Here is a 22,988-nt window from a genome sequence, read left to right as displayed (position 1 = left end):
TCCTAAGCAAATTTATCTTGTTTCTAATTTTGTATAGTCTAACATGCCTGTATTCGTTACTTTAAAAATGAATTGTATTATATTCAGAATATAAAATGATGAGAATAATGCTTATATGATGTGTTATTTTTAAATCATTAATGTTAACATTTTTAGCTAAGTTACTTATTACTTCGTTGGCTGTGAGGAATTTCACACCTATTTGTGTGAAATGGAACCTATTTAAAGTGACTAGTAATTCTATTATTTTTGTTTTACAGGTCATGTAATGTTTGCAGAAATAAAAATGGAGAATGGAAAGTCAAAAGGCTGTGGAACAGTCAGATTTGACTCCCCAGAATCAGCTGAAAAAGCCTGCAGAATAATGAATGGCATAAAAATCAGTGGCAGAGAAATAGATGTTCGATTGGATCGTAATGCATAATTTCAGACCATGGTTGGAACATTCTTACATCTGTTTTGCTGAATCTCCTAGTAAAAATCATTTTTTAAGTAATACTGTTATGCTTACAAAAGCTGTAAAAATGAACTTTTAAAACTCCCACCAGCTTTTAACAGTATAGTGTTAAATATACTGTGATTTTTGTTAATCTCAAGTTTGGGTTTTTAAAGACAGCAAGTCTGGTCATTCAGTTTAAATGAATGGTTATACTGTTTTTAATGAAATAAGCCATTTTCTTGTTATTATTTTCAGTACTACTTAGTGGGATTTGTTTGTTCAAGTTTCCCCAGCTTTTATCAACTTATTGTAAGGTAAAACACAGGTGATTTTTTCAAAACTTCTGTTTTATATATGTAATTGTCCTTGAAAAGAAAGGGCTCAGACAAATTAGGATGTGATTTTGGTTGGTTTTAAATTCCTTTCTTTCGTGGTAAAGAATTACTGTAAGTAAGCTTTAGATTCTAGAGTTCAGGATAGTTTTTATTTGACTTAAATGAAGAAATGGAGTTTTCCTTCTCTGCCCCTCCCCATCATTTGCATTTTCCACATAACACTATTAATATTAACCTCCACAGCCCCTTATTTTGTTATTTCCAATAATCCCAAGTTCATATAGAACTGATAATGTAGCAAGCCCCAAGTATAATAATAGGCAGACTACTCCCAACTTTCTGTCTAGTTTCCAGCCATTAAAGTGAACTGCTAAGAGAAGAAAAATAATTGAAATGTTGAGAGAGATGGTTATATAAGTTAGTCCTCTGCTGTTCACTTCTATAGGAGCTGATGCATTTATAAATGCAGTTTTAATAAACCATGGAACACCTAGGCACAGCATATCAAACACATTGGATCCCACGATGTTAGACATAGCCATATCTCCTTTGCCTGCAAAAAAAAAAGCATGTTGTTAAAATGTGCATACCAATACTGTATTTTATTAATAAGCTTCATGAAAAGAACACTGGATACTTTGTTTGTTGGTTTTGGAAAATTGTTGTATTAGAGCAAAAGTCTTACTTAATTTGTATTTTTTAATTTTGTGGGGGTTAGTATTTAAAGTATTAACGTTTATTTATCTAATAATAATTATCTTTATTTATTAAACCATTTTTCAGTAAGGTATGTAGATTACTTGTTGCTTTTCATTCTAATTTAATGTGGTTAATTACAATTTAATGCACATTTCACATGAATATTACTTGGGGGATTAGATTTAGTGAAATTAATTTGCTATTAAATAGTAAATCCTTCCTCTTGAGTCACTCTTTATTTTTGTTCTAAGTACATTACTGAGGAGATGAATATTTTTAAAGATACCTTTGTTCAGTGTTTCAGCCAGGCTTGAAGAATGGGCATTGCAGCTTCCTGAGGGACCTAGTTCTTACCTTTTCTTGCAACCAACACACTTGTAATCGTGTCTGGTATGCTTGTTCCTGCTGCTAATAAAGTAAGTCCCATTACTGTATCTGGAATGTCTAATGTTTCCCCTGTAATAAACATAGATATTACAAGTTACAAATATTATAGATTCACTAACCATTCTCTGCAGATATTTTCTTCCTGAACAAAAAGAAAATAGGCACGTTTAGATTTCAGAACCAATATGTACTTAGATTTTAGCTAGCAAAGTATTTGAATAAGATTGGTAAATTGGGTAACACGGGTAATACAGATTTTTAATGACAGATATCTAAAGATATTTAATAGACAAAATTCTACCAAGGAGTAATCCCCTACCTGGTATGGCTTATAGAAGTTTTGGATGTCCAGTGTTATCTCATCAAGGCTGTTGCTTAATATATGCTAATGAGATTGGTCATTTTCTCTTTAAAAACATTTTCTTGAAGTGGTCAGAGTTAAGCAAATTGTTTGTAGCGATTTTTAAACTGTAAATGTGTTAACATAGTATATACATTTTTTAAGTCTTGCTTTAGTGATATACCTTAATTTAGTGTTTTCTTTGGGAAAGTACCATAAATCTGAGGAAAACAAAATAGGGTTCTACTTGAGTCTTTCTGACACTATGGTCCCAATTTATTAATGTTTCTGTTAAATTTCATGTCCGTTCATCATTTTTCAGAAATGTATTCATTCTGGGAAACAGAATCAGAAGGAAGTTAAAAAAAAAAAGTACATGTAATTGCTCTTTTAATGTTGTAATTGAAAACTTGCTTTAGAATCTCTTTTCTTATTTTTTTCTTAAAACGTCAATTAAAAGAACTTTAGCATATTTATTGCATGCTTATATATTGATATTGAAATTGTAATTGGCTTTTAATTTTTGTTCCTGGTTTGCTAGAGTTCATATGTACATAAATAACACTAATATTTATCATCTTGGGGGCTGTTCTATGATCTATTACTTGATTTTGCTCTTTTCCTGCTTTCCTAATGTCAAATATAATCTGGCTGAGAAAATCTGGAGAGATTTAATATACAAGCTAATTGGACTTTTCCTTCTTCTTCATTAAAAAAAAAAAAAAGAAATATTTTAGTTTTTGCAAGCATACTATTCTAAGTCACTTATTAATTTGGGAAAAGTCAGAGATAAGCAAACTTTTTTTGTGAAGGACCAGATAGTAATTATTTTAGGCTTTGCAGGCTATATGGTCCCTGTTGCAATTATTCAGCTCTGCCAATGTAGTGTGATAGCATCCATAGATAATATGTAAACGAATGGCTGTGATCGTATTGAGTAAAACTTCACTAGCAAAAACAAGAGACTGATTGATTTGGGCACACAGGTGATAGTTTGCTCCCCTCTGGTATAAGTCCATTCAAGTTAACCTTTTTGGAAGAAATTCCTGATTTTTTGGTTCTATGTTTATATTCAGTTTTTCCTTCAGGACCAGGAATTCTGTGGGACTAGAGCTGATTATGGCCAAGTAGTAATAGTTAAATCTTAATCATGAAGGTAGTAGAAACCTAAAATGAAACTTTATTTTATACCCTTTTCACTCATTTCATAGTACATTTATATTGCCATATTAGAAAGCAAAATAAAATGTAATCTGGTTAAACAGTGAGCAGTCATCATTTTTCCAAAACACTGGCACCTTGCTATATTTTTCATTATGAAATGGAATTCAGTATAAGAGTATGTTGTGGACCCCATGCAGTATGATTTAATTATTAGCATAATAGAAAGATATCCCGTGAGTTTGATTTCATTTATAAGATGATCCCTTGACTAGTACCCCTGGGCTGTATAATAGTGAGAATATAGTTGATATATAATATGCAACTCACAAAACTGAATGATCTTGTTGGTATATTCATATTTAATCTTTTTGTAAATAGTGCTAATCTTTAGTCTTTGCTGAAAAAGAAATTTGCTCCTTAGCTAGACTACTTTTAGTGACTATATGGAGTTCTTATATGCAACTGATTATTTTCTTTTTAAATTGTGCTCTTGTACTTAAGATACATACCAGTTATTGTGACCATCCAAACCAGGATATATGTAAATGCAGATATCCATAGTGCCGACATGAAAAAAGTTATCACAAAATAATTTTTCCAAAACTTTCTTCTACAATCTGGTGTGGTTAGAAAAAGTAATGTAATAATAGGAAGGGTTAGTACCCAAAAAATTCTTTTTAAGTCTGCTTCAGGCATATTGAAAACACTTGGTGGATCTGTTGAGGAAAAATTAAATGATTTTGAGTTTTCTCAAATGGCTGATTAAGTTGGAAATGTCCCTTTAGAAGCTATATTGAAATGAATTAGCTGTGTCAGTTTTTAAGAGGCTATTTAAAACATTTGAATACCTCGTTACTGATATTGCTGGCAAAAAAAAAGTAATTGAGAATTTAGGGCAGACTGTAAAATGTGATACTCAGCATTTCTTGATTTGGGGCCTTAAATCCATCAAAATATCTTGGGTCATTTGCTAAATATGTTAGAAATAATGTTTATGAAGTATCAGTTGGACATCTCTTGGTTTTCTACAACGTGGATGGTCTTTAGTAACTTTTTCTGCTTATGGGATTAACCTGGCTTGTACCTTATCTTCTCCAGTTCTCTCCACTTGCCAGTGTTGATGATGCCTCTAGCCTGCCCTATGTATCAGATAATGCATACTTAGGGAGTGTAAAATAATTATGGCATAACCTTTTTATTAAGTTGAATATTTCATTCTAATTCTCATTGTAAGTAATTTTGGGGGGCTTGTTTCATTATTTTCGTTCATTAATTTACTAAATTCAGAATTCACAATTCTTAGAAAGAACCTTTAAGAAAATAGGAACTAGTATAGAATCTATAGTGTAACTTTTAAAACTTGAGTCTGTTTTTTATTCAATTTGTTTTATTAAGTTAGTGCAAGACAATAATAATATATTGGATAAAAATGGGAATTCACTTTAAAATTGTTTGAAGTTTATATGGCATTTACAAAATAATGTACCCCTATATTGGATCAAGTCACATTATAACTAATGCTAGTAAAATAACTCATACAAAAAATGTGCCAAGCCTCAGCCAATGGGCCATTAAGTAATATTAGATATAATTTTAGTGTAATAAAAAATTTAGACTGGTTCTTTTGAGTTTCTTGTATAAAATTTAACTTAGAGATACATGTTTTGTACCTGAAAGACTAGAAACTAATTTTTGTAAGAAGGGGAAAAGTCATGTTTTAATTTTTTTTAGGTAGTAAATTAGAATAAGTTCCCTCCTAATGTACTTAATTAAATTTAGAATCTGTTTCATACAACCACTTTATACAAAAATAACCCGTAAATTTATATTTCTGGCCACAGCTGAATTTTACTTCCTAGTAAACATATTAACTATATGTTTTGCTACTGCTTCAAATGACAAATATTTAAAACTCAACTGTTTCCTTCTTTTTCCCCACACCAGCCCTTTTACCTAAATTCCTGGGTTTTATAAGTGGTATTCCCATTTTCTCAGTCATGATCAAAGCCTTAGAATTGTCGCTGCTCCCTTTTCTGGCCCCATCCAGTTCTTCAGTTACCTAGTCTTGGTGATGCTTCCTGTGCATTGTCTCACCTCTGTTCTCTATTGTTCCCACTGCCTTCACTCTGTCTAGGCATTTACCAAACACATCAGCTATTTTAGTAGCCTCTTACAGACCTCCATGTCTTCTATCCTGTATTTCAGTTCTAATAATTTCTCTGCTTACAAACCTGCAAAGACTCTTACACTGGCATTTAGGACTCTTCATATCCTAATCCTTTCTATCCACCTTTCCTCTGCTCCCTTACTATGCATATTCTGTGCTCCAGTTATGCTAGTACTTCAGCAGGCCTTTTGCTCATATTACTTCCTTGGCATCACTCCATAGAATATACTTTACTCTTATCTCTGCATGATTTACATAATAAAGACTTCAGTAGCTGTTACTTATTGATCAGTCATAAATCACATCATCAGTTAAAATTTGACCTATTCTGCAAGGCTCAGTTTAAATGCTCCCTTCTCTGTGATAATCTTTCCTGTCTAACCATCCTCATCAAGTTTTATACAATCTGTCCTATTTAGGAACCAGTTACACTTTATTTCTTTCTCTTTATAGCACTTAAGCCTTCATATTTTAGCTATTTTGTTTTTTCCTACAGTATTGAAAGATTCTTAAGGATGGGAACTGCCTCTTCATCATCTCTGAATCTCCAGTGTCATTTATATAATAAGTATATAGTATTTGCTGCGTTGAAATGAGATTCTTAAGTTTTTCTAGTGCATAGACTTAATAGTGGGCAGGATGTGGTTCTTACCTTCAGAAACCTCACTAAGACCATGTAAACTTATAGAAAGCTGAGAGTAGCCAGAATCTTCGTGAAATATTCCACTATCAGTTCTTGATTGCCGACGGATGAATGGTTGACCCTCATCTTCCCATCCCATCAGTGGCTGTTGTTCACTTCTCTCCTCCATAGCTTTGGCAAGACAGGTGCAGCAAGGACTGCATTTCTTTATAATATATTGGTTAATTTTAATGTCAAAACACAGCACCAAAACATATAATCCATATATCAAAAGCAGTAAAGTTCCTTCATACCTATAAATTAGAGAAATTTGCATGTTTTTAAAATAAAAACAAAAGTTGTTTTCGAGTTAATAGCTTTTGGGCGGTGTCTGCTTAATAACTTTCTAATGCAGCAATAGAACAATCAAAGAAACATTTCTAGATATATTTTGGTTTTATAGATGTGTCCAAACTTGGTTACAGCATTATTAGAAACTTATTGATAATAGCTTGCCACTGTCCTTTCTATATTTCAAAAACAAAAAACCCAAAAGACAAAGGATTGTAAACTCATTGTCTTCATTTGTAGATTCCTTCCAAATGGTAGGCATAAAAAATGATTTGAAAATAATAATAATTGTAGATTTCAAAATAAAAATGAAACTAATGAATAGTCATGGGCATTTTCCACCTCAATTTATTGGCAGAATACATTCCCCAAATATGTAATAATTATAAAAGAATATAATATTTGTTCATTTCAGCTATGTCTATTCAAGTTTTCTGGTATAGGAATTTTGTGTAAAATACTGAGAAGATGTTAGACTTTGGCTGGGGCTTTTCAGGTTGCTATACAGAGATTTTTTTGGTGATTTTAATGTAACTGAATTTGGCTTGTATTCACAAGAAAACAAGGATATTCTCAAAAATAAAATTATTACCTTAGACACCGAGAACTGTTTCCCTATACTCTGCTTTCCTATTTAAAGAATTGTGGTTAGCTAATGGCATCACATTTGAACCTTGCATTTACCCCTTGTAGCCAGGAAGTCTCTGCTCCAGCTGAAAGCACCGAGTTCTTGATTTCCCCAATGGAGGGAGCATTAGCTTAGGTACTTTCACAGTCACTGTCTCCTTACAGACAACTGCTGAGTCTCAGAAGGATCCCTACTGTGACCAACAGTCTTTCTTTGGGATGATTCATTTAGAGATTTTGCTCACTGCTAGATTTTGTTTCTTGATAGCTGGTATTATGCAGGGCTGCTAAGTTGTAGTACTCCAGAGGGTGCCATTTACATTGTTTTCTGTTTTTTTGGTGTCCTCTGGCATTGTGCAATGCACAACCTCTTTGGCTGTGTGTTTTACATTTCTTTATCCCTTATGATTCCTAGCATAGTGATAAACACCTAATAGGTACTTGGTGCTTATTAGCTGAGAAAGTTATTTGTCCACTAAGTCACCCCTTTTTCATTTTCTTGGAACAGCAAGGCACAGGGAGATTACAAGGAAAGCAAACAATTTTTAATATTGAAACATAAACATTGTTGGTTCTCAGAGGAAGAATGCTATAGTTCCTCTTGCTAAGTGAACATCAGAGAGAAAGTTGGGGGCATTTAAAGGGACTTCTTTTATTTCCTCCATCATCTTCTCTCTCTAATCTTGTGACCATGACCACTTCTAACTGAGGCAAAGTCAACAATAACCCAATAGAGGAAAAGGCCACTGTTGGGGCTTTAAGGGACAACAAAAGTTGGGAGACTTTCTGAACAGGCAGTCAGTGGGGAGAAGGAAGGGTGGTAATATCCAGTAATTAGACAAAAAAGGAGACTGACGTGATTAAAAAGAAATTGCAAAGAAGGAAGAACTCAACCAATTGTGATGAGGAAGTTAGCTCAGAAAACTGAGAAGTGACTGAAATAACATTTCTGAAAAAAATGTTAGTAAACCATCCGAATTTCATAAAATCCCCTATGTAATTCTGTTTTACATAAGAGTAATGACTATTTCAAGCTTACCAGTAAACCTGGTTGTCGAATATTATGCCAAGAATTGCCGCTACACTGATCGCGTATGCTGCACAGTCCCTGAATAGGGGCCAACATGATATCGTTGAAACCTGTGAAGGGATAGTTAATTTACTCTTTCCGTTACACTGTAACTTCTTCAAGTATGTGCTTAGTGTAATACTAAAATTGTTTGTATATTTGTAGCTAAATATTGTTATCTTTTGCATATTGCTAAGAGAAAAAGGAATTTTAAGAAAAAACCTACTTTGATTTTCATAAATTTGACCAAAAGCTATTTGTGGGTTAACTTTGAATTGAATACATGTTGTTTTTCTACTGATTAATAAATTTGATTGAACACAATACTAGTGCCTTGTTTATTGTAGACTATAAACAGTTCTTATAATTTGTCCAGACAATATATTTTGTTGAATCAAGTTTTCTTACATACCACATTAGATAGCAAGCCACAGGCTGCACAGATGCCAAGGAGATTATAACTTGCAGATCCGAGAATGGTGCTAATACCGATGTCTCCCTTTGTGATAAATACACCTATGAGCAAGATAGTAGCTAGGTTAGTGTTGACTTGAAGATAAAATCACGTCGAGTAAGCAAAAAATATAAGGAGCAATATTTACCTAGGAAAGCAGTAACTAATTCAGGAGCTGAACTACCGGCTGCCATAAAAGTTGCACCTGCAACATCCTGAGACAATCCAAGGGCTAAAGACAAATGAAATTATGTTATGCCTGGTAAAGTGACAAATGAGAGAGTGTGTCCTTATAACTAAATACAATAGTTATTCAAAGCTACAGCTTCACAGAAAAGCACTAATATTGACTTCAACTGGGAAAATAAAACATGCAGGTTAAAAAAATAGAGGCATCCTGTGTTTTGCTTTCTTTATGAATTCGCTACTTAATGCTTCTGTAGAAAGGGAGAGAGGTCAGGAGACTTGGAGCTATGCTGCAACTCAGTATTCTGAGTGCCAAGATTTGGGATCTTTTAGGACCCAGAAAAGATTCCTTTCTAGCTGTAGGGCTGCTAAGTGTGTAGCAACAGCACAACTTCAAAATCACACTGACAGCAGTGCTCCGCTAGGAGCTGAGAAAATAAGGTAGTTCAGGTATCCTAATCCGAGTCGAAAGAGGAGAAAAAGTGAATATTGGTAGTTTTTAAGATCTATAAATGAAGCTGAATTAAGGAGCTTATTCACAAATTGGCAATTTCAACCATGTCTAAATACAAAGAGTAATTAACTAAAAACCAAATAAAGTTTAATTATAGTCTATTGATTATTGATTTAAAACATGGAACCATTAAAACTTTTCTCTAGAGTAGCAAATATAAGAAAATTCTATTCAAATAGTTTGTGTATATCCCCCAAACTTACAAGCATTCAAATCCGTTATTCTCAGTGATTGATGGGCTGAGAGTCTTACGAAATTTTTGGCCTTTCAATTTTAGAGCTAAGGAACCTTCTATGGAAGGAAAGGAGCAAGCCATGTTGAAGAAACTACCTTGTTTTGGGAAGGCTGAGACACAGATGCACCAGAAATTCCCAACCAGGCTTTGCTGGTAGACTAAAAGCCAATAGAAGTAGCATGCTGGGCGTTAAATTATTTGCCCTAGGTCACAAAGTGTCAAAGTTAGAACTAAAATTCAGGTTTCCAGGGCTCTTGATAGCAACTTTTGGTTGATGTTTATTGTTTACTATACCTCTTGATTCTTGACACTCCAGTCTTCCCGGACCCTCAAACTCGGGTGTGTTTGGTTGAGTCCCTGTCACCTGTGGTCAATATTTCCTTATTACTTCCTGCCTGTGGGGACCACTTCCTGTTGCTTACTCTCAGGTCCACCTCATGTTCTACTTCTCTGCTGGGAGGGACATCTGCATTTGACTTTACTTTTTTTTCTCAGTGTGGCAGATTGTATTTACAAAAATGGCTACAATGTTTCTGTTCACATGTTATTCCAGAATCTTTTCATTCCTTGTCAAAAAATAAAAGGTGGTGTTTATGTGTCCTCCTGAGTCTAGATTAGTCTTTGTAGATGAGCCTTTGTGACTCCTTTGACAATCAGAGTATGGCAGAGCTATAATATCTCCAAGGCTAGGACATAAAAGGTGACAAAACTTTCTCATGGTTCTCTCCCTAGGGACATTTGCTTTAGAGCCCTAAGCCACCACATAAAAACTCTGGCTACTTTGAAACTGCCATACTGGGGAGACCTTATGAAGAGCCTGTATCTGTATAGAAATAGAGATGCCTGAGGAACCCCTGCTGTTTCAGCCTCCAAATTTCGAATCTTCTCATCCCAGGCACCAGACATGTGAGGGAGGGAGCTTTCAGATAATTCCAGTCTTCTATTCTGACTAGAACTGCATGACACACCTGTGCAAGAACCACCTAGTTGAGTCCAGTAAACCCCCAAAGCTGTGAGGGGTAATAAAATGTTTTAAGTTACTAAATTTGAGGTGATTTGTTAAGCAGCCATTGATAATTGGAACATTTGGCTATTGTTCATTTATTTACTACACTTACTGAATACCTACTATACCAGATGCTTTTTTATGTGCTAGGAATATGGCAGAAAAACCAGACAAATGTTTGTGCTCTTGGAGCTTTAATTCTAGTGAGAGGGAACAGACAAAATAAACTATGTGTTAAGTTAGTGAGAAGTGGCAAAGAGCAAAAGCAAGGAGAGGGATGTAAAATGTCGTGGAGGAAGGATTGTAATTTTAGATTGGATAACCATAAAGAACTTCACAGAGAAGGTAACAACTAAAGACTTGACGGTGAGGAAGCTACCACACATACACCTGGGGTAAGAGGATTCCAGGCAGGAGTGCGTGCAAAGGTTCTGAGGTGGAAGCTAGCCTGTGTGTTTAAGAAATAGAAAAAGGCCAGTGTGTCTGGAATAAAGTGAGTGAAGGGATAGCAGTAGGTGATAAGGTCAAAGGTAATGGGTGGCCAGATCATGTAAGACCTTGTGGATCCTGCTAAAGACTTTGGCTTTTATTCTGAAAGATATGGGAAGTGCTTGGAAAGTCATCCACATACTGTCTGCTGGTGATACCAGCCCCAGTCATCCTTTTTATCTTGGGGTTATTTGGTCTCAGAGGCCCAACCAGCTCTAGTCTGAGTGATTTTGCCACCTGTTAAGCCTCCATTGTGAAAAGTCCTCTCAGGGTAGTTGGAATGATCTAATCCAGGCTCTCCATCCTATTCCTCAGTATTTGTCTTTGGTCATGTTGCTTGATGAACATCTACCTGCAGTGACTAATGAAGGGAGAGAAGTAATATTTTGTGTAACATATTTCATAGCATTTCTTTTACTGGTTAGAATGAGATTTTATGTATATACATATATAAACACTTATTACAGCTCTGTGATGTATAGTAAGACCAATTGGCCATAAAATTTAACATAGAACAAGATAAAGTATGTTGCACTGATTAACTTTTTTCACTTTAGAAATGAAGTAAATATCTTACATTCATAATATACAATTCATTTTCATATGCATAATTTAATAATCTCAACTATCCTCAGATATGAGTGGTGGTATTTCCATTTTTTGAATAAAGAAACAGGTCCGGGAGTTAAGTAACTCAAAGTTACATGGATAGTAAGGATCTTAAATGTGAGGAGTTAGGGCATAAACCCTAAGTCTATTGGTTTTAAGTCCAGTGCTATTTCTCTTTCACCACAGAGACCCAATACAAGAATGGCACTTAGGCAGGCCAATTATAACATGGTGGGTGATGGAGTTACTTTTTTCTGTGCCTCGTGGCACTGGCATGTGACTAACCCATTTCATTTTTTTCCTAGGGGAAAAAATAGTGACTGGGAGTCAGGAATACTTTGGAAGTTTTCCAGCATATTCCAGAGAAGGTATAAATTTGGTGAAATTGGATATTATCATGAATTCTCTTCTCAAATCAAATCAGGGCTAGATAACATGTGGAGGAAATTGAAAGAGAACAAAATGCTTTATCTTGAAGTAACTGCCCCAACTTGGTGCAGCTGAAGAGTGAATGACCAATCTTCATTTAATGCTAGCAGAAGAATGCTTCGTTAGAAAAATTCAACCTCAAGAGAGAGAATGTGATCTATTGGGCTGTTGCAAGGTAGGAAAATAGGTGGCCCTTTCAAACACTTTCACTATTAAAAGGCAGTAGCAGTAAAGCTTGTTGCTATTCACTGGGCTCTAATTGAGTTATGAAAGGAAAGATTCTGTGTAGATGGATGCATAAAACTTCAAAGATATTTTAACAAGTTACATCTTAGGGTTCTAAGCATATTTTGTAAAATGGTTTATACCTTTGAACTTTAGAATAGACTGGCTTTGTCTTCACTGACCTTTAGGTAGCATTTCTCTCTGCTTTAGTTTATTATTCAAGATAAATTGTTCTCGTATTTTCTTCCCCAGAGCTATTACTTCCTGCCTCTCCCCCCACCATTACTTTGAAGGAAAAATCACATTTCCTTCAGGAGATAGTAGAAACGGTCAAGGTGAGTTTTCTTTATAGGTTTAGAAAGCATTATGTTGTTTATATAAAGTGCAACTTTATGATAATGAACTGATTACTAAAACTCGTGACTTTTTCTTAAGTGTTTTCTATAATGCCGTGTTGGAAAGTTTATAAAGTTTTGAAACTCCCCTTCCGGAAATATAATGCAGAAGGATGAGTTTTAAACTAAAATGGAGACCTGGATTCTGGCTCTGCTAGTAACTTAGTATGAGACTTTAGACAAATTTAGACAAGACTTGTATTTTGTCTTCTGTAAAATGGAGATTTGGACTACACAATCTTTAAGTATATTCCAATTTTATCAACATTTACTCAAAATGTAGAATATGAATTCTATGCCTCAAGACTCTATACCACTTTTCTTTTTTTTTTTGGTGAGGAAGATTTGCCTGGAGCTAACATCTGCTGCCAATCTTCCTCTTTTTGTATGTGAGCCGCTGCCACAGCATGAGTGTTCCCTGGCACACTGACAGATGAGTGGTATAGGTCTGTGCCAGGGAACCAAACCCAGGCCACTGAAGCAGAGTGCACCGAACTTAACCACTAGGCCACTGAGGCTGGCCCTCTATACCACTTTTTATTGTTAAATTCCTGTTATAATAATAAAAGACTACATAATTAAAAATTTAGAAGACGGGAAAATGGAGGAAGAGTCACTTAGACTTTACCATTGTATTTTAATCGCTGCTATCATTTTAGTGTATTTCCAGTCCTTTTCACAATGTACATTTTGGTAAAGTTACAGCCAAAGGCTATAGGCAGTTTGGTATCCTCTGGCACAATTTTAACAAGTCCTCAATGATAGGAAATTTTGATGCTTTGTGAATGGATTAGAGTTTTAGAAACAATCAAAAGTCATTCAGACCCAACTCTAGTGACTAGGGTGGGTAGTCATGCTGAGTAATTCTATTTTGGGTCCAAAATGAAGTGTGACAGCAAACCAATGTTTTTTATAATTTGCAAAACTGGTTCTGACATTAATTTCAAATATATTTGTAGAAATATTTTGAGTAAAGTCTGCATTGTTGGAATAAATGCCTAGCCTTTCACTGCACAACTGCATGTGTTTGCTCTGTGATGTTTTTAACAATAAATAAAAACAATTTGAGTACTTTATAGTTGCCACCTCACATTTTGTCTGAGCTATGATGGAATAAATTCTGAAACACTGTATCATGCTTTTAAAGGCCTGATTCTACTGAAAAAGGACTCCTCGCACCCCCAATCTAACAGCTGTAATAGTACCATGGATTGCCACCTTGCCTAAGCCTATCATAGAAAACATGTGTAAGACATTTTATCTCCAAACCTCACAATTACCTGACTTTTGGTTCCATAACTTGCCCAAAGTCACAAAGGTAGTAATTGCAGATTCGGGATGGGCACCTAGATCTTTTTGACTTCAAAAAGCTGCTCTTTCCATTATCCATGTAGGTTAAGTGAAGAGATTAATATGTAGCTTTATTATGATTATAATTACCAATGCTAGTTCTTGCAACAGCATCCTGGTAATATCCAGACGACTTGGCACTTATTTAGATCTATATGCCTGAGGTAAATTTAGATGCAATCCAAGGGGACCAAAATTTAGATCAGAGAGAAAAGAAAAACAAAGATGATGAAAATGCTCTTAAGAGGAGGATGAGTGCTGTGTGGCAGGGAGGAAGCACTATTCTTAGATTCTTTGTTCTTTGGGAAGGCTCTGCCTCTGTAAATTTCATGAGGATTAAGAATCAAACAATCCCCTGAAACTGTAGGCTCTCCAAATGCCATACTCACAGAATTATTCAACTCCCTTTCAATTTTATCAATTTAGAACCAATTCTACCTGGAATTAAAACTTGCATTTCTTTCTTACTGTCTGTTTCCAAAACATAAAGTAGAACACGGCCAAATATTAGTTCAAAGCGGAGTGAGTAAAAACAATTTTTTAATAAAAAAGTAAATAATTTATTTAAGTGTGTTTACCCAAAACCTTATTAAGATCATTTTTACTTAAGACACGTTGTACCTCAAAGGATCAGCATGGTGCAGGGGTTAGAATTTCTAACCAAATAGTATATTAGTATAACATTTAAAAAGAAAAGTTTGACAACTAGCTCATTGTGGACTGTGGGCTATAGCAAGTACCAATCCTAAGGAGTTCTCAGTTTTCTAGGTAGTTAAGTTGGAAAAAGGTAAAGAAAGTAGCTCTACACAATGGTTAAATAACTCTAGGAGATCCTCATTATGTATCAAAAAGATATGTAAATAGAATTTGTTTTGGTTTTATGCTGAACTTTTGTGTTTCTAACAATGAACTGCTTATAGAGGGCAGAGATAAAAGTCCTACTTGGGCTATAAGTTAATATAGTTTGTATTATATTTTAAATTTATATAATATATTAATTTATATTTAACTATAATTTAAAGATATCACTTTTTAAACAATAAAAGATTGCTAAAGATGGAATAAAATGGTATGGATTTTAATGTGAAAGAAATAGGAAGAATTCTAAACAGAATATTCCAGAGATCTTTAAGGTATAGTTTCAAGTTGCCACATGGATTGTTAGATCAAATAAAAGAATGGATTTCATGAACTTACTCCCTACCTTGTGAAGTAGTACTTGCTTTTATTTGCCTTACTGGGTCTTCAAGCTCTAGCAGGTGTGCCCTAGATGTGATATTTGCCCTAAACATACTCATATTGACTTTGATCATTCACCGGCTCCACTTTCACCTTTCCTGAGTCAAGGATTCTAATCTCTATAGTCTGTTCCTATGGAATAATGAACATTACTGAATGATTACTGTGTGCTAGGTCCTTGGTAAGCAGTTCTCTGGTATTTCCTCATATGTGTGGCACACAGCTCTAGGAACTAAGAGCTCTAATTACCCTCGTTGCACAGCTGAGATACCTGGATCAGAGAGAAGTTCAACACTTTGCCCAAGCTAGTAAATGATGGGGACAGGATTTGAACCTAGGCTGTTCTGGCTCCATGCGGACACTTTCAACCATTTCACTATAGTAGAATGGCGCTCTAGCATATAACAGCATTCTCCCTCTCCAGCACCTCCAAGGATTCTCAACATTGTCATAGACCATTCAGCAAGTATATAGTAGAGATGTACAACAAAGTGGAAAAAGCGCCAAGCAAGTGATACCAGATATGACTACAAGGTCATGTGACTGACTTTACAAAGCAAGCATGGGAATTTTAGGCAAAGGTTTAAGTCAGGCTTATATCAATGACCAGATACCTCAGAGGCTCCCCTTTCTTCCTTGTTGTTTGGAATCCTCTATCTCTGTCTCTGCCTCTGCCTCTGTCTCTCGCTCTCTCTCTCACATACACACACATATAGCTTAGAGTGTCCACTCAGTACAGGTCTAGAGTGGCACAACTGGTGAGGAGGAGGGGCTCCCCTTAGGTTCATTCTTTGCCCCATTACCTCTAGCTCCCTTAGCTCTAACTTGGTCTCAGACCATGTTCACCCTTGTGATGACATCTTTTAACCTCTTCCCCTGTATCCTCATCCTATTTCACACCACAGAAACCAGGTCTTACTCTAAAGATAAGATGTCTTGGACAACCAGAGTGTGATTTTCTATTCCCTGTCTAATGTAGATTAATCTCACTTCAGATTCTTTCCGTGTTCAAAGAATCATCATTAGCCTCTTTTCCTAAAGAATCTAAGGGGATAAAAAAGAGGATAGGATTAGAGGAAGGGAGTATAGCAACAGCATTTTCTTGTATTGGTTCTACACAGTTAAGCAAAATGTCTCAGGTTGCCTAATAGAGGTATGTGCTTGCTTTTCCAGTGTTGAGAGGGGAGGAGAGGTTGTGTGACTTTTATGATCATGGATAGAGCAAGTGGAAGGGAAAGATCCTTGCTGGAAGTCTCATGTGATGGCGGCTCTAGAGGAAATTGCCAGACCAACATATTTAGCTACAGAAAGAGAAAGCACTTGCTTGGGTGAGCTAGGGCCTGGCCAGGGTGTCAGCAAGAGGCTCGGCTCTCCACCACCTCCAGCTTGTCGTCTGCCCAGAGTTTCCAGTCCTGAGCCTCTTCTGGTCTTCACCTTGCTGAAGACCCTTCTGCTGACCAAATGAACCACTGCTAGTGATTAGAGGAAGGTGTAATGGGGTGACAGGGCTGGGGTGGGCCAGGGACCTGCCAATTCTACCATGGTATTCTAGGCTGGGACTCAGAACATGTCCCCTACAGAAAGTCATTGCCTCATATGTGATGATTCGGTTCCATAGTACTATACTATGATCTCATGTATATCTTAGACAAAATGTTTAAACCTCAGAGTCTAATTATTGTGGGTAAGTGTTTATAACATTAATTCGCAACCTCTGTAGGTTGCCAAAAATCTAAACTGATTTTTTTAAGTAACTCATTGAATTCTCTTTATTTTGTAGTATACTCCCTCCATAGTTACGATGGGTATTTGATGTATTTTTTTGGTCAAATTTCCAGTGCCCTTGGGAGGAAAACACCTTTTAAGATTGTTCAAATAGAACAGTTCTTCTGAAACAACCATATTATGGCAGCTAATCTCAAACAAGGATATGTAAAATTATATTATACAGCAGTTGACAACGTTCTTGGCTTTTGCCATTAGGAGCTGGGGCTCACCGTGTACTGGCTGTGTAGTTTTGAGAAATTACCTATCCTCTCAGCCTCAATTTCCTCATCAGTAAAATCAACCTAATAGTCTTTACTTTGTAGTGTTTTTGTGAAGACTAAATGAAACCATATGTATATTTAAGTTAGAACTATGTTTGGTCTTTCATAGTTGTTTTATGATAACTAATAAATAAATAATAACACTGATATATTGTGAGATGTTCCAGTAAACTGTTTTGAGGGTTATATTAATAATTATTTGTTGACAAAATGGGTAGAACTCAACGTTCATCAAAGAACTATCAGGAAATGTAAAGCATTTGCAGACTTTTCTGAAGCCAGTTTCCGTGGATGTAAACAAATTCCAGGGAAATTGTTTTTTATTGCTGATGTCCTAATTTGGATGAGACCATGCTAGACCTTGAAAAGAGAAATGACAGAATTAATTTATAGGCATTTAAAAATGAATCGAGCTAGCACTACTTCTATCTCATTTTGTTGCCAGTGCTTTCAATACTCAAGACCAGGGTCAATTCTTAGTGGCTGAAGAAGATTTGGCAGTGGTGTAGGCATCCATCAATCACACATCCATAATAGCTGCTGTATTATATTGCAGAGCAAAGAGCAATCCACTTGAGAAATGCATGTTTGCTGATGATGTTTCAAAGTAGTTCTACAAGTGGCATGGTGGAAGTCATTATTATAGATATTCTATGAAGTCACTTAATAAAGATTATTCTGAAGTAACAGTCTAAATTTTAATGCAGTAGTTTCTTCTGCAGGGCTAGAAAAGTTATTTATTTATCACTCCCAAGACAATTTTTTATAAACAAAATTCTTGATGGATTTATTCTTTCAGTCAAATCATTGAAAAGGTGAAAGCCAAAAAAAAAAAAAGTGATTTTTTTTATTTTCCAGGAAGATAAAGATTTTAGGTGGGATATAGTACCTTGAATTTTAAATTTCTTAGTTTTATATAATTGACATGATCTATTTAGTTTTTCTAATTAAAAGTGTGGTACTGACACAAGGATGAACAAATGGATTATCGCAACAGAGTTGAGAGCATAGAAACAGATCTACCTATATGTAAGAATTTAATATATGAAAATTGATCAACTTTTGGAAAAAATAGCATTGTATCCTGTAGCAAAACGAATTCTCAGTGGAAGAAACAAATCAATGTAAAAAAAAAAAGAAACTATAAGTAAAAGAAAATATGACAGTTTTTCTGACTGACCTAGGGATAAAAAGGTCTTTCTAAGTATAAAACCAAAAGAAAATATTTATAAATTTATTAAAAAATATGTAAACTTCAATGTGATAAACACACAAAATACAAAAGCAAACAAAAAACCACGGAAAAGCATATGATGTAAAAATTATATTAGAAAAATGGTTAATATCCTTATATTTAAAAAAAAGTCTTGGAAATCAATAAGAAAAAGACAAATATCCCCCAATTAGAACATGGGCAAAAAAGCACAGGAGGAAAACCACAAATTTCAATAAACATATAAAATATTCAACCTCACAAATAATAAGATAAATGCAAATATTATAAAATGAAGTTCCATTTTAAAGCCATTAACAAAGACATTTAAAATGATATTATTTGTGGTTTTCTAGAAGGGAGGCTACCACACATTTTGGAGGTTTAAGTTGGCACATCCTTTGCAAACTGCTTTAGGCAATGTGTAAGATAAACCTTAAAATATGCAGAGCTCTGCATCTTTACCAGGAAATGATCAGAGAAGTTTGCAAAGACTTTGTATAAGTACAGGCATAACATTATTTACAACAAAGAAATTAAAAAACGAATCAAATATTTAATGAGATCAATAATTTTTAAGATTATGATAAATTTCTACGGGGTACCTACTATGCATAAAAACCAGTGTTAGGTGCTCAAATCATTTACAGAATCATGAACTATCATGCTACCATTAAAAATCATGTTTTTGAAGAGTATTTAATAATAAGGGAAAATGTGCACAATAAAATATGTGGAAAAAGAAGAAGACTTCAAACCATATCTATACCATGATTCAGAAGACTGAAAGGAAATACACCAAATGGTAACTGGGAATCTCTGGGTGATGGAAATGTGGGTGGTTTTACTTTTTTCTTCTATTTTTCTTGTATTTCATCAGTCTAAGTAAAAATACTACGTTAAATGTTAATTTAATCTCTATTAAGGAAAAATGTCTATGTCAATATAAAATGTAATGTCAATGTAAGAAAATATATATTTACATCTACTTAAGTTAAATAATAATAATTACAATAAACATATGCTGACTTATTCTCTAAATTTTTTTATTAAACAAATATGTGTTGAGTGCCTCCACTATTGCCAGGTCCCGTTTTAGGTCCTAGGATGTTTGGCCTAGAACATCACTAATACCCTGATTTCAGGGACCAGTGCACCAGTGAAAGACCTCTGCTCAGAATTCTGGGCAATGTACACGGCTGAAAGAATAAAACCCAGCGGCTTGCACTGGCAGATCTTATCTTCAGAAACCAGTAACTGAGCTTAACTTTTAATAACTGAATTTACAATTATCTGATGGCTGAGGTCACCTTACCTAGGATGCAGGACTTATTTATTTATTTATTGGTTCATAAGCATCAATTAGTTTCCTTACTGGCAGGAGGCTGGGAAAGGAAGAGGGGGGATGGTGGTCCTTAATGGCATTTGTTTATCCTCTATTTTTTTTTTAAAAAGTTATAGCAATTTTACAGTAAAAATGAAAAATTTTCTTAAAGTATAAAATGGCAAGTATTAGGAGTCCATTATATTAGGAGTATATACCAAGTGCATGTATGTGAAAACTCAGAACAGTTTACTAACAGCCAGGCAGTGCAGTAGACAAATGGAAAGTTTCTGGAGCTAGGCAAGGCAGGATAGTAATAATTGCTGGGAACTTAATTAAAGATTAAAAACCACACACAAGCCACTTCCTTAAGACACAGGACCCCATGACACAGAAGTCAGTGCTCTGCAGCCAGTTGAGATGGACAGAATTGTCACTGAGCTGTTTTAAAGACGGCCACTTAGGTGTGGCACAACCATTCTGGAAGGTTAGAGGGGAGAGTTCCAGCCACTTACATTCACTGATGATTTCCAGGGAGGGTAGGAAGTACTCATCACAGACAATAGACACGGCCATGAACATGTAAAGGATAATTAGGAAGTAGATGATGATGCCACCCTCTGCGCGTTCCTGTTTTGTGAAAAACCCTTCAGGAAACTCTGATGATGAAGACATAACACATTGGGTGCTATTTCCTGGTGAGGAAAAGGAGGCGAAAGTTTGAAGGGTGTTGGAGTCACACATTCCAAGCCCACAAAGAGAGATTCCTTGAGAAAACTGTTAAGTGTAGGGTATCTGGGTGGAATTTAAAGAGCCCCGGTGAAAATGTATAATGATATAGTTGAAAACTATAATGATATAGTTGTAGATCCTTAAAAAAATTAGTGTTTGGGGCCTGAAAGAAAGTGCTTTAGGGAAATAAAGCATTTCTTTAATAAAGAAAGAAATGTCTGCTTTAGTTCTAAAAGGGAATTCTGAACCCCTCTTCCTCCTCAAGTAGAAACTATATCTCTGATGGTAAAGACTTCTAATATCTGTACCATTTCATTTTCCCATTTCAGAGCCCAAGTTGTCCACAGGCCTGCAAAGAATCATCTACTGTTGCAGAATTTCTAGGATGGAAGATTTTTTTTCATGATGAAGTCTCCGGCAATAAAACCCGGAGACTAGCCTGCTCCATGATGTCTGTGAATTATTTCAGAGCTATCTTTGAGAACTTATTTGAGGGATCAAAAGTGTTTGATATCCTTCCAAATGCTAAAAATCAGAGTAAAAATAGCAGGAAACATAAGCAAAAGTGAGTCAAGTGAGAATGTCCTTCTCTTTGTCCCTTCATCCGCATATAATGGCAGCAGCAGGGGTAGCTGACCCCAGTGTCCACCTACCTGAGGCCCTTGGGAGACGCTGGGGCAGGGAGGCGCCCGGGGGAGGCAGGTGGGCAGTAGCCCAGAGGACGCCGAGCAGCAGAGCCCTTCTCGCCCACCTTGGGCTCCCTTTTGTCTGCATTTCTGCTGCGTTCTTACCGCAGCATGCAGCTTTGGGAAGGGAGAAAAGGATTAAGCTGGATCATGTGAGGACTCTCCTTCCTGCCCAATGCCCTGCCCAGGGCACTTCTCAGCAGGGCCAGCGCAGGAGGGAGGGTGGTGGGAGCCAGCCAAACTTCTCTGATCAGGAGCCCCAGGCCCCAGGGAGGCTGGAGGAGGTAGTGAGGAGAGCAGACAATCTTTGTCTACAGCTGCTCCCTGGCCCACAGTCCCTGAGGGCAGATCCAGGCAGCTTGCTCTTCATGGCGTGATTTTATTTACTGTCCTCATACTGGCTCTGCTTTCATCTTCCTGTAGATTTGTTAGGATCTGAGTTTGAAACTGCTCCCACCTCTCTCTCTCCAGCTCTTGCTTCTCGAAATCGTTGGAGCTGGTGAATTCGTATTAATTGGCTAGCTGGGCATTCTTTTATATTTCTGTTTTGGCTTTTCATCTTCATCTCCAATTAGGGCCGGAGGCAGGAAGGTTGCTAAGGACGCTACTACAATAATGTAGCAGAGAAATGACGGTGGCTGGAACCAAAGCAGTGACAATGGGGATGGGGAGAAGTCGACAGCTTCAGGAACTATTAAGGAGACAGTGGATGATATTTGATCGTTGATTAGCTGAGCTCTCTGCCAGAGGTTACTATCTAAGATGCAAATCTGACAAGGCAGGCAGCGTTCAAATGTAGACTAGGGCTTGCCAAAAAGTTAAGAACTTGTGGCAGTGTGGTAACTTGGCTAACAGCACAGGCTCTGGAGCCAGACCACACGGGTTGAGTCCCAGCATTGCTTACTATCTGTGTGACCTTGGGCAAGTTATTTAACCTCTCTGCTCCTCGGTTCCACTATCAGCAAAATGGGCAAGTTATAGTACCACCTCTATTTGGGTCGTGGTGAGGGTTACATAAACGAATGCATGTAATCTGCTAAGAACAGCTTCTGTCACATGGTCAATGCCGTCTATTTATCTGCCTATCATTGATTTATATTATTATTATTGTATTTCTCTTGGTTGAGATAGAAGCTTCTTGGCCTTAAAGGAATTTTGTAGTTTTGCAATTCTTATTGTTCTTTGCTTTGCAGAAAATGCGTAAAAATTGATGTGCTTGCTAAGTTTTAGATTTAGAAACTCGGTTTTCCTGGTGTTCTGATGTTTGTGATCTTGGGTTGGTAAAAATTCTCAAACACTCTTTTGTTTTGCTGGGAATTGCTGCCTGTTATAAACTTCTCTGAACTGCCATTTCTAGGAATTGGCCATCTAGATGTGTGGTGTGGTTATAAGCTGGGATGATGAGTCACCAAAGTGAAGCCCAGTAACAGAGCAGATTCTCCACAAGCAGAGTTCCAGCTACAGATCCCCACAGGAGGCAGTGCCCTGGACCACTGGACCATGGCCTCAGGGCCAGAGTGGCTAAGATCAGACGAGGAGACCACTTACTTATGCGCTGAGTGGAAGTGTCCCATGAGCTTCTTCTCTCCAAAACCCAGTAGTTCAATCAATTAATAAAACTAAACATCATAAACAAACAAAATACCAAAATAGC

General features: G+C 36.1%; 2 protein-coding genes across 4 annotated transcripts in view; one reads left to right on the top strand and one right to left on the bottom strand.

Moving 5' to 3' along the window:
* Window positions 1-1,692, top strand: part of MYEF2 (myelin expression factor 2) — a 32,265-nt gene extending 30,573 nt beyond the window's left edge. For all 3 annotated transcript variants that reach the window (XM_004421542.3, XM_004421543.3, XM_087426883.1), the window contains one exon: window positions 261-1,692. In XM_004421542.3, coding sequence (XP_004421599.1) covers window positions 261-424 — 164 coding nt within the window. In that variant the 3' untranslated portion in view covers window positions 425-1,692. The remainder of the gene's footprint in view (window positions 1-260) is intronic.
* SLC24A5 (solute carrier family 24 member 5) lies at window positions 674-21,422 on the bottom strand. Its single transcript, XM_004421545.3, has 9 exons — window positions 21,302-21,422; window positions 20,432-20,611; window positions 8,803-8,886; window positions 8,613-8,716; window positions 8,171-8,271; window positions 6,184-6,467; window positions 3,874-4,080; window positions 1,828-1,929; window positions 674-1,327 (listed from the first exon to the last, which is right to left on the bottom strand). Exons 1-9 carry the CDS (start codon window positions 21,420-21,422, stop codon window positions 1,005-1,007), a joined length of 1,506 nt encoding a protein of 501 aa, XP_004421602.1. The 3' UTR covers window positions 674-1,004.
* Window positions 21,423-22,988: the final 1,566 nt, after the last annotated feature.

The sequence above is a fragment of the Ceratotherium simum genome, chromosome 3 (assembly GCF_057802395.1).
Source record: "Ceratotherium simum simum isolate JZ-2026a chromosome 3, ASM5780239v1, whole genome shotgun sequence".
NCBI classification, from domain to species: Eukaryota; Metazoa; Chordata; class Mammalia; order Perissodactyla; family Rhinocerotidae; genus Ceratotherium; species Ceratotherium simum.
This window is presented reverse-complemented; position numbering and strand designations above follow the sequence as displayed.